At 42.2% G+C, this 12417-nt stretch overlaps 1 protein-coding gene across 2 annotated transcripts in view; it reads right to left on the bottom strand.

The window, feature by feature from the left end:
* The window catches only part of LOC118385256 (ectonucleoside triphosphate diphosphohydrolase 2-like), a 51941-nt gene that overhangs the window by 2597 nt on the left and 36927 nt on the right, over positions 1-12417 (bottom strand). For both annotated transcript variants that reach the window (XM_035772243.2, XM_035772242.2), the window contains exons 2-5: positions 5902-6019; positions 4166-4316; positions 1201-1360; positions 564-791 (exon numbers count right to left, since the gene is read on the bottom strand). In XM_035772243.2, the coding sequence (XP_035628136.1) occupies positions 564-791; positions 1201-1360; positions 4166-4316; positions 5902-5980 (618 nt within the window). In that variant the 5' untranslated portion in view covers positions 5981-6019. The remainder of the gene's footprint in view (positions 1-563; positions 792-1200; positions 1361-4165; positions 4317-5901; positions 6020-12417) is intronic.

Below are 12417 nucleotides of genomic sequence, written 5' to 3'. Positions count from 1 at the left end.
GATAATTTCACTTATAATTCACTGTATCACAATTCCAGTGGGTCAGAAGTTTACATACACGAAGTTGACTGTGCCTTTAAACAGCTTGGGAAATTCCAGAAAATGATGTCATGGCTTTAGAAGCTTCTGATGGGCTAATTGAAATAATTTGAGTCAATTGGAGGTGTACCTGTGGATGTGTTTCAAGGCAGACCTTCAGTATATACATATAAAATGGGTAAAACAGTATGTAAACATTATTGAAGTGACCAGTGTTCCATGTCTATGTACACAGGGCAGCAGCCTCTAAGGTGCAGGGATGAGTAACCAGGTGGTAGGCAGCTAGTGACTTAGTTCAGGGCAGGGTAATGGGTGGAGGCCGGCTAGGGATGGCTATTTAACAGTCTGATGACCTTGAGATAGATGCTGTTTTTCATTCTCTCGGTCCCAACTTTGATGCATCTGTACTGACCTCGCCTTCTGGATGATGGCAGGGTGAACAGGCTGTGAAATGGAGTGAAGCTTACAGTAAGTAGCCTTTAGGGGGTTCTGATGTTGTTGTGGCCAAACAGAGTGTTTCCTACCGTCACCAAGTGAGCCAGTAGGCGTTTGAAGACCTGGTCTCGTCCGTAGCACAGGAAGCTGTGTGTGTACAGGGAGTAGTCATGGCCGTACAAACGTAGATTCATCCTGTCCCTCTTGTCCTCCACCTCGTCCTTGGTCACAAAGGTGATCTGGGTGGAAGCCCCACCAAAGTCCAGCGCCCCCACAGTCTGTCTGCCTGGGCTCAGCCAATGGCCCACAAAGCCATACTGCAGTGGGCACATAGGGATAAACATAGTAATATGAGAGGTGTGTGGGTAGCTTGTCTAGTCAGCTGTGCTGTAATGGTCACTAGAGGTCCTCAGGTAGCCATATACTCAACCAATTAATCCTAACACAAGAATCAGCCTTAGTGGAAATCAGTCATTTGGTAGCTATAATCAATTTCCTTTCAATCTTCAAAGAATGTCTACAGAAGCTTTAAAGGAAACTAACACAGGGTTCTTAAGTTTTTAACTGCTTATGGTTGCATTGAAAGAAAAGCTTAAGGCAGGGATCGATTTCGAACCACCATAGCAATGTTTATGCAGGATCTTTATTTACAAACAACTGTATAAATAAACACTTCTTTGGGGTACCATAAATAACTATAGAATTGTGAAAGCTGAGCCATGGTACCTTGATGAAGTTCTCCAAGAGATAGTTGACAGTGACCCAGCCGTACGCTCCCTCCTCCTGGCCACTTAAGATGGCTGCCCCCTGGTAGTTAAAAGGATAGGACTGGATTGTTCCACCCACTTCTTTTAAGACCTGAGCTGACTGGACAGGGCTGGAGATACTGTTGAGAAAGGGAAATGTACCACTTCAGATACTTTAGATGCGCAAAGAGAAGGTACAGGCACGAATCAACATGGGGATATTGACTGAACAACATTACTCAGCTTGACAACAATAACCAGTGACGTAAAGTACTTAAGTAGAAATAGTTTAAAGTACTACTTTTACTTCATTACATTCCTAAAGAAAATAATGTACTTTTTACTCCCTACGTTTTCCTTGACACCCAAAAGTACTCGTTACATTTGAAATGCTTAGCAGGACAGGAAAATGGTCCAATTCATGCACTTATCAAGAGAATACGTGGTTATCCCTACTGCCTCTGGTGGACTCACCAAACACAAATGCATCGTTTGAAAATGATGTCTGAGTGTTGGAGTGTGCCCCTGGCTAGCCGGAAATTTAAAAAATGTTGCCGTCTGCTTTGCTTAATATAAGAAATTTGAAAATATTTATACTTTAACTTTTGATACTTAAGTATATTTAGAACCAAATACTTTTAATCATGCTATATTTTACTCTGTAACTTTTACTTCAGTAACTTTGTATGAAGGTGTCTATACTTTAACTCAAGTGTGACAGTTGGGTACTTTTTCCACCACTGACAATAACCTATTAACGAGACACACGCACATCTCTCAATCTTGTTGACTCATCTCAGAACCCCAACCTGACTCACATTTTACCCTGCAATAACACAAAGAGAAAGACAAGGCGACAATTCGATATTTTCATTTGTTAGAATCTATTATTGTGCAACTTTGTGTGTGAATGTATTTTATAGTAACGTTATGTACAGTTAAAGTCAGAAGTTTACATACACTTAGGTTGGAGTCATTAAAACTTATTTTTCAACCACTCCACAAATTTCTTGTTAACAGACTATAGTTTTATAAGTCAGTTAGGACATCTACTTTGTGCATGACACAAGTCATTTTTCCAACAATTGTTTACAGACAGATTATTTCACTTATAATTCACTGTATCACAATTCCAGTGGGTTAGAAGTTTACATACACGAAGTTGACTGTGCCTTTAAACAGCATGGAAAATTCCAGAAAATGATGTCATGGCTTTAGAAGCTTCTGATAGGCTAATTGACATCATTTGAGTCAATTGGAGGTGTACCTGTGGATGTGTTTCAAGGCCTACCTTCAAACTCAGTGCCTCTTTGCTTAAAATCATGGGAAAATCTAAAGATATCAGCCAAGACCTCAGAATGTAAATTGTAGACCTCCACAAGTCTGGTTCATCCTTGGGAGCAATTTCCAAATGCCTGAAGGTACCACGTTCATCTCTACAAACAATAGTACGCAAGTACACCATGGGACCACACAGCCGTCATTCCGCTCAGGAAGGAGACGCGTTCTGTCTCACAGAGATGTACATACTTTGGTGCGAAAAGTGGAAATCAATCCCAGAACAACAACAAAGGACATTGTGAAGATGCTGGAGGAAACAGGTACAAAAGTATCTATATCCACAGTAAAACGAGTCCTATATCGACATAACCTGAAAGGCCACTCAGCAAGGAAGAAGCCACTGCTCCAAAACCGCCATAAAAAAGCCAGACTACGGTTTGCAACTGCACATGGAGAAATGTCCTCTGGTCTGAAGAAACAAAAATAGAACTGTTTGGCCATAATGACAATCGTTATGTTTGGAGGAAAAAGGGGGAGGCTTGCAAGTCGAACACCATCCTAACCGTGAAGCACAGGGTGGCAGCATCATGTTGTGGGGGTGCTTTGCTGCAGGAGGTGCACATCACAAAATAGATGGTAAGAAAATTATGTGGATATATTGATGCAACATCTCAAGACATCAGTCAGGAAGTTAAAGCTTGGTGGCAAATTGGTCTTCCAAATGGACAATGATCCCAAGCATACTTACAAAGTTGTGGCAAAATGGCTTAAAGACAACAAAGTCAAGGTATTGGAGTGGCCATCACAACGCCCTGACCTCAATCCTATAGAACAGCTCTGTCAGGAGGAATAGCCCAAAATTCACCCAAAATATTGTGGGAAGCTTGTGGGAGGCTACCCGAAACGTTTGGCAATGCTACCAAATACTAATTGAGAAATAAAAGCTGAAATAAATAATTATCTCTACTGTTATTCTGACATTTCACATTCTTACAATAAAGTGGTGATCCTAACATACCTAAGACAGGGAATTTGTACTATGATTAAATTTCAGGAATTGTGAAAGACTGAGTTTAAAGTATTTGGCTAAGGTGTATGTAAACATCTGACTTCAACTGTATGTATGTAAACTTCTGACTTTGTCCGCCCATCTGTCTGTCTCTGATGTACATTCTGTTAACTTTGCTTGTGTTTAAAACCATTGTGTGCAAGAGCATGAGAAATGTCTATGTGCACATATCTGCATGGACATGGGTGTCTTAGTGTAACTTTGTGTGTACATAATGTGTGTGTATCATTGGAGGGGAGGAAGGGGAGGATGACGGAATGGATGTGTTTGATACCATTCCATTCACTCCATTCCAGATATTATTATGAGCCGTCCTCCCCTCAGCTGCCTCTACTGTTGTGTATGCTTCTTTGATCAGAATGTCGGAATATGACATCCCTTGTGTTTTAAACAGGTGTGGTAGTGTTTGCTTAGAGCTTGGCAGATGAAAGGTGGGGGCTTGTTCTTGCCTGTCTGCCTCTGAGTGTGAAATCCTTAGCCACTGATTGTATGTAAACAAAGGTACACACACACACACACACAAAGATACACAGACACAAATGCTTGTGCACTCACACTCAAACACACACAGATGCATACACAAACTATAACTCACTTGAGCAGCCTCATGCCAGCGGTGGCTCCGAGGTAGACAGGTGTGAGGTGGTGCCTGGCTCTGGGGATGTCCCTCGTGGCCTGGTCCAGACAAGACTGGAGGCTTCTCCCTGCCTCTCGCTGCTGTCCCGCATAGCTAGAGATTCCTCCGCCTGCATAGCGGGAACACCCAGACATACTTTATGGCAGAACAAACACCCCTCACCTGGGTGTCAATGCCCTGGTTCATGGAGCAGGATTAAGCCCAGGCAGTGACCCAGGGATCAGGTCATGCATGCCTTCCCCCAACTCAGACCAGATCAAGAGAATTCCCTGCATTCTGTGGGGCATTGAAGCAGGAGGCAGAGCTTTCTGCTCAACACATTACATTGTGAGGGAGACGTTGGGTAGTCTCACCCCTTGGAAAGCTTCTGTTCCAACACACAAAACTCACACACGCACACAAACTACTTTCCAATACAGTTAGCTAGCTTAGCTGGAGCCCGACGAATTCCAAGACAGACCAAACTGCCCAGGTGCTACCTTGAGTCTAACACCCTTGAACTCTTTGTTTCTAATACCCTGTGAGGTAGAGAGGAGGAAGAAGAAGTCGAGATTTCAGTGTTTGATCCCATCATGTTATACTGGTCAGAGAATCCCAGGATATGTAAAGGTCTTAACCCATGCGGTTGCTGAAAGACAGTAAATTACAGTAAGTGAAGCATGTATTGTTTCCTGGCACTAGCGGTACAGGTGATGACAGATGGGAGGAGCTGTTGATGTTGCTGCTTCAATCAATCAAATGTATTTATAAATCCCTTTTTACATCAGCCGATGTCACAAAGTGCTATACAGAACTCCCTAGCTGCAACCTACTTGCACTGACTTCTCTGATAACTTACTGTGCTTACTATGACTATGACATGTAGTTGTCTGACCTAACGATCTGGATAAGAGCCTCTGATAAATTACTAAAATGTATATGCTGTTTACATGTACTCTAGGAGAGCTTGTGTACTTACAAATACTTCACATGAATTAAAGCAGCCAACTACCGTGATCTATACAAACACGTAACTATTCTAGGCATGACAGGACTGGAAAACCACACAGTGCACTGAGTCACTGCGGAACTATTGACAGATCCAGCGTTGCTAGGCATCTATGTTTTTCTGCTTCTTTATCTCTGGCCTTGTGGGATGAGATACCGTAACCGAAATGGCGTGAACACAGCACACAATGGGGACTGTTCTTTGCCAACTGGAGCACCCAAAAAGTTTTATTGGGGTTAAGGTTTTGGGTAATACAGTATTTTACAATTATTATTGTTTAAAAAATATATATTTTTTATTACCTTTATTTAACTAGGCAAGTCAGTTAAGAACAAATTATTATTTTTAATGATGGCCTCGGAACAGTGGATTAACTGTCTTGTTCAGGGGCAGAATGACATTTTACCTTGTCAGCTCGGGGATTCAAACTAGCCACCTTTCGGTTACAAGTCCAATGCTAAAACCACTAGGCTACCTGCCACCCCATTTGCCTGCTCTTTGATAAACATTTCAGATGTAAATCTGTACTTTCTGGTACTTCAAATAATTGGTTACTCACTGGTAACACATGGTAATACTACTTGTTTTAAGGAACAAAAGAGTAATAACAATTTAATTACGATTCTACCAAGTAATTTCTATGTAAACACTTGGTAAATAGCAGACAACCACCTGGAAGAATCCTTCCATTGGGATACTGTCTTACCCTTGGGGTGGCATTCAGTGTGCTGAGTGACCACACCCGTGCCATTCTGCTTGTCTGCCGGCCACTTGTAGATGTACATGGCCGTGTGAGAGGAGCCTGCGTCCAGGACTATCCCATACTGGGGAGAGGGTTGGAGAGAAGAGAAGAGAGGGAGATTAGAGACAAATCTTGAGAAAAAAAGAGCCGATTTAGAATAATCCCCAAGAAAAGACAACCTAATTGGGTATACTCCAAACCATAAAAGGTTACAAACGATCAGGTGTTTGAAATCCATCTATGACAAGACATTTAATATGGATAGAGACATCTGGAAGACATTTAACTAGATTGAAGGCCTGTCCTCTGGCTTTTATGACATCGTGTATACATTTTGGCAGCAAGGATGTTGCTTGCATGTTTACGTCATGGTAAGATAGATGGAAAGTTGTAGAGGATGTGAAAGAGGATGAGGGAATTAATTAGGAGAAGTAAGAGGCCCTGTCTGGTCTGAGAACAACCCATGATTGAAAATCATGAAGGAACAGTTTAGAGTGTGTACGCTCCAATCCTGATTATGCTATGAATCATAAACTGCAAACATAGTAAATTGTGTGTAAATATTCAAATGATTAAGGCAACATTAACTTTCTAAGATACTGTCTTCTATTAAAACCCTTGGGCCAACATCCTGCATGAGGCCACTTTGTAATGATGACATTATTACAGCGGAACTTACTATGACCAAAATATGCTGAATAAAAATATAAATGCAACATGTAAAGTGTTGGTCCCATGTTTCATGAGCTGAAATAAAAAATCCCAGAAATGTACACACAAAAAGTTTATTTCTTATGAGCAAAAATGTGTTTACATCCCTGTGAGAGCATTTCTCATTTGCCAAGATAATCTATCCACCTGACAGGTGAGGCAAATCAAGAAGCTGATTAAACGGCATGATCATTATAAAGGTGCACCTTGTGCTGGGGACAATAAAAGGCTACTCTAAAATGTGCAGTTTTATCACACAAAACAATGCCACAGATGTCTCAAGTTTTGAGGGAGTGTGCAATTGGCATGCAGATTGCAAGGAATGACCACCAGAGCTGTTGCCAGAAAATGTTATGTTAATTTCTTTACCACAAGCAGCCTCCAACATCATTTTAGAGAATTTGGCAGTACTTCCAACTGGTCTCACAAGCGCAGACAACGTGTAACCACGCCAGCCCAGGACTTCTTCACCTGCGGGATCATCTGAGACCAGCCACACGGACAGCTGATGAAACTAAGGAGTGTTTCTGTCTGTAATAAAAAACTAATTCTGATTGGCAGGTCCTGGATCCCAAGTGGGTGGAACCACCCATGGCTGCGCTCCTGCAGTCATGTGAAATCCATAGATTAATTCATTTATTTAAATTGACTGATTTTCCTTGTAACTAAATTTGTTGAAATTGCGTTTTTATTGCATTTGCATTTATATTTTTCTTCAGTATAGTTATACATCACGAAACAAATATCATAAACCAGTCAGATGCCAAACACAGTCAGGTAATTATACAAGTTTCAACAGCAGTGTCAGAGAAAGAGACAGCAATTAAAATATGTAACTATGGGTGTAGGACCCAAGAGCAAAGGTAAGGCAGGTGGAAGGGTGTGTTTGGGAATAGCCTACGGCAGTGGTTCCCAAACGTTTTATGATCGTGTACCCCTTCAAACATTCAACCTCCAGCTGCGTACCCCCTCTAGCACCAGGGTCAGCACACTCTCAAATGTTATTTTTTTGCCATCATTGTAAGCCTGCCACACACAAAACTATACGACACGTTTATTAAACATAAGAATGAGTGCGAGTTTGTCACAACCCGGCTCGTGGGAAGTGACAAAGAGCTCTTTTAGGACCAGGGCACACATAATAATAAAATAATAATAATCAATAATTTTGTTCTTTATTTAGCCATCTTACATATAAAACCTTATTTGTTCATCAACAATTGTGAACAACTCACCACAGGCTAATGAGAAGGGTGTGCTTGAAAGGATGTACATAGACCCTCTCCAATACAACCCAACATTGCAGAGTTCAGTCTTAAATCATTTCCCACACAGTCTGTGCCTGTATGTAGTTTTTATGCTAGTGAGGGCTGAGAATCCACTCTCACATAGGTACATGGTTGCAAAGGGCATCAGTGTCTTAACAGTGCAATTTGCCAAGGCAGGATACTCTGAGCGCAGCCCTATCCAGAAATCTGACAGTGGCTTCTGATTAAATTCAATTTTCACAGAACCGCTTATTGCAATTTCGATGAGGCTCTCTTGTTCAGATATCGGTAAGTGGACTGGAGGCAGGGCATTAAAGGGATAACGAATCCAGTTGTTTGTGTTGTCTGTTTCGGGAAAATACCTGTGTAATTGCACACCCAGCTCACTCACTCGCTATATCACATTTGACATTGTCTGTAAGCTTGAGTTTATTTGCACACAAAAAAAATCATACAATGATGAAAAGACCTGTGTGTTGTCCTTGTTAATGCAGATAGAGAAGAGCTCCAATTTCTTAGTCATAGCCTTCATTTTGTCCCGCACATTGAACATAGTTGAGGAGAGTCCCTGTAATCCTAGATTCAGATCTTTCAGGCAAGAAAAAACATCACCCAGATAGGCCTGTTGTGTGAGAAACTCGTCATCATGCAAGCGGTCAGACAAGTGAGAATTATGGTCAGTAAAGAACATTTTAAAAACTTGTTAATACTTTTCCCTTTGATAACCAGCGCACTTCTGTATGTTGTAAAAGCGTAACATGGTCACTGCCCATATCATTGCATTATGCATTTAATACACAAGAGTTCAGGGGCCTTGCTTTAACAAAGTTAACCATTTTCACTGTAGTGTCCAAAACGTATTTCAAGCTGTCAGGCATCTCCTTGGCAGCAAGAGCCACTCTGTGGATGCTGCAGTGTACCCAAGTGGCGTCGGGAGCAACTGCTTGCACGCACATTACCACTCCACTATGTCTCCCTGTCATGGCTTTTGCGCCATCGGTAGAGATACCAACACATATTGACCACCAAAGTCCATTTGATGTCACAAAGCTGTCCAGTACTTAAAAACTATCCTCTCCTGTTGTCCTGGTTTCCAGTGGTTTGCAGAAGATAATGTCTTCCTTAATTGACCCACCAGAAACGTAACGGACATATACCAGGACTGCAATGTCTGTTGACTCATCCAGCCGTAACGCATAGAATTCACTGGCTTGTATGCGAAACAGTAATTGTTTCAAAACATCTCCAGCCATGTCACTGATGCATCGTGATACAGTGTTGTTTGATGAAAGCATTGTGTGTATAGGTTTTTGGGCCTTTTCCCACAGCATTGTCCCAGCCATATCTGCAGCAGCAGGAAGAATTAAGTCCTCCACAATAGTATGGAGCTTGCCTGTCCTAGCCACTTGGTAGCTCACCATATAAGACGCTTCCTAGCCCCTTCTTATTAAATAGTATCTGTTGCTTTTATACATGTCTTACTACTCGAAAGTCATCTTAAATCTCGCTCAAAAAATCCTGAGGCTTATTTTTCAAATTGGCATGTTTTGTCTCTAAATGTCTGCGCAAGAGTGAAGGTTTCATCGAGTTGTGAGATAGTACTTTTGCACATTTAACACTGTGGCTCTGGAAAGGCACTACTCCCAATATAAGTGAACCCCAAATCAATGTAGATCTCATCATATTTGCGCCTCTTCGATGGTCCAACGTCCCTGTCTGTTGTTCTGTGCTTTCCTGGGTAAGGGGGCAGTAGCTCTTCGGCTGCATCATATTCCCAACTGTCAGTATGCATGATAGCTGGGCTAACAACAAATGTAAAATGACTGATGCTAGCGTTGGATGTGCTCGTGAAAGCAGAACAGCTTGTGTCGTTGACAGGTGCAGGTATAGTACTGCTGGTAGTAGCAGTACTGCCAGTAGAGCTGGTATGTGTCTATGGATGCGGGCCTTACTTATTTTTAACCATTCATCCATTTTCGAGCAAACGGAATAAGCAGCAGCTACGTTTGGCTACATACGGACCGGACCGTTAGTGGAATTCCCGCGAAAGAGTAACGGTTAATGTGATTGGATGTTCATTATTTGACGAGGCTACCTGTTTTTGACATTGCGTTGTTATTTCGCTGAACACTAGATGGTTTCATTTAATTTTTGGCAGTGAAACGAGGCTACTCAGGCGAGAAAAAAACATCACCCAAATGTATAGCGCTGTTGGAAGATCTGAATGGACTGTTTGAAAATGTGAATCACATTTTTATTTGGCGTACCACCAACGGCATTGCGTGTTTGGGATGCAGTCTTTTGGGAATAGCTGGACTACAGTATTGAAGACTGTATGTTTTACCTCATGGTAAATTTGCATGTGTTTGTGTGTAAGTATTTACATGGTAATACACATATATACAGACAGGTTCATAATTATTGACACCCTTGATAAAGATGAGGAAAAAAATACTGAAAAAAATTAAGAATACAATGCTGAACTAATCATTTAATTGTATACTAATACAAATGTTCTGAAAGTAGATTTTGTTTGACAAGTAATACTTTTTTTTTTAAAGATAGGGGTTAAAATTATTGCCACCTCTATTTTCAATACTGAGCATTTTAGTAAAATATTTTATGTGATAGGAGAACACACTGGGAGGGATATTAGACCATTCCTCCATACAGAATCTTTCCAGATCCTTGATATCCTTCATCTGTTCTTATGGACAGCCCTCTTCAATTCAAACCACAGATTTTAAATTGGGTTCAAGTCCGGAGACTGAGATGGCCCTTGCAAAATTTTGATTTTTGTTGTCAATTCACAATTTTTTTGTGGACTTTGATGTGTACTTGTGGTTATTGTCTTGCTGGAAGATCCACTTGTAGCCAAGTTTGGAGGACCTTAAACGTGTATACTCTGCGAGTGCTTAATTCTACAGCTAGAGAACTCCTGATATCTCCAGGAGTGAGAAATATATATTTTTGTTTATATCTGTTGTGGTCCAGTACTGTATTTTTACTAGCTCGGGCAATCTACTTTAAGTGTTGCCTGTCTTTCCAGTGGGCTACATGGTGTGTGAACTGCTGACTGCTCATAATTTGCAGATAGTTGTGGACACAGGAACCAGAATTAAGGGGCAGGGCAATTTGCCAACTTGTTTTGGTAATCAGTGGCTGTATTGGAGGGGCAGTGGTTTCACCTCTGCCTAGGCAATTAGCAATTAGTGTTAGTACTTCAGTCTCCCATGGTCAGCTCAGCTGAAAGTGGCGGTTGTGTCAGTGGCGCCTAAAATAAAGACCGTTGTTCGAGTAAGGAAGGTAGGCAGGAAAGGGAGGGAGGGAGGGAGGGAGGGAGGGAGGGAGGCTCTACACCACTCTCTCACTTGAGTATCTTACAAAGATATTTTCAGATCTCAATCTTGACACTTTGATAAGCTAATTTCCTGACGATGGCTCACCACACTTCGTACTTGGCGACTTCAACCTCCCGACGACTGCATTCGATTAATTTAATTCCATTTCTTTCCCCTCCTTGCCTCCTTGACCCTTTCCCAATCTCCTCCAACTGACAAGGCAGGCACTACGCTTGACCTCATCTTTACTAGAGGCTGCTCGCCTCCGAATCTCACTGCAACTGACCTCCAGGTCTCTGATCACTACTTGTTTCCTTTTCAGTCTCCCTTTCCTCCAACTCTAACCACTCAGCCACTACTCTACTACTACCCAACTACCCCTAACCCCACTACCCCTAACCACTCAGCCACTACCCACTACTCTCCTCTTCTATCCTATCATCTCTCCCTTCTGCTAAATCCTTCTCCCTCCCACCTCCTGACTCTGCCTCTTCTACACTACTATCCTCTCTTTCCGCATACCATGACTCGCACTGTCCGCTTTCCTCCCGGGCGGCTCGGCCCTCCCCTTCTGCTCCTTGGCTGAATAACTCATTGCAAGCTTAGAGCTGGGCTATGGGCAGCTGAGCGAAAATGGAGAAAAGTAATCTTCCGGTGTGGTGTACCTATCCTTTCGCTCCCTCTCTACCTTCTCTTCCTCAGCATCTGCTGCTAAAGCCACTCTCTACAACTCTAAATTTCAAGCTTCTGCTTCTAACCCTAGGAAACTATTTTCTACCTTCTCCTCCCTCCATACAGACAACTTTGTCAACCACTTTGACATGCTACTCATTCACTCAGCCTATTGAGTCCACTCTCAATGAACCTGCCTGCTGGACCCGAGACCTTCTCTCATTCCTCACTTCCCTCATCAACTCATCCCTGACCACTGCTCGTGACACCTCAGTCTTCAAAATGGCCCGAGTCGCTCCCCTCCTCAAACACACAACACGACTCCTGACGTCATAAACAATAGACCTATTCCTTTGTTTTCTTTCCCAAACACTTGAGTGTGCGGTCTCTAAACTCTCTCTCACAAAGATCTTCTTGACCCTAACCAGACAGGCTTCAAGACGGTTCACTCAATCGAGACTGCTCTGTGTCATGGAGGCTCGCCACAA

This window comes from Oncorhynchus keta, chromosome 6 (assembly GCF_023373465.1).
Source record: "Oncorhynchus keta strain PuntledgeMale-10-30-2019 chromosome 6, Oket_V2, whole genome shotgun sequence".
In the NCBI taxonomy this organism is placed as follows: Eukaryota; Metazoa; Chordata; class Actinopteri; order Salmoniformes; family Salmonidae; genus Oncorhynchus; species Oncorhynchus keta.
Note: the sequence above shows the minus strand (reverse complement) of the source record. Positions and strands in the feature narration are given on the sequence as shown.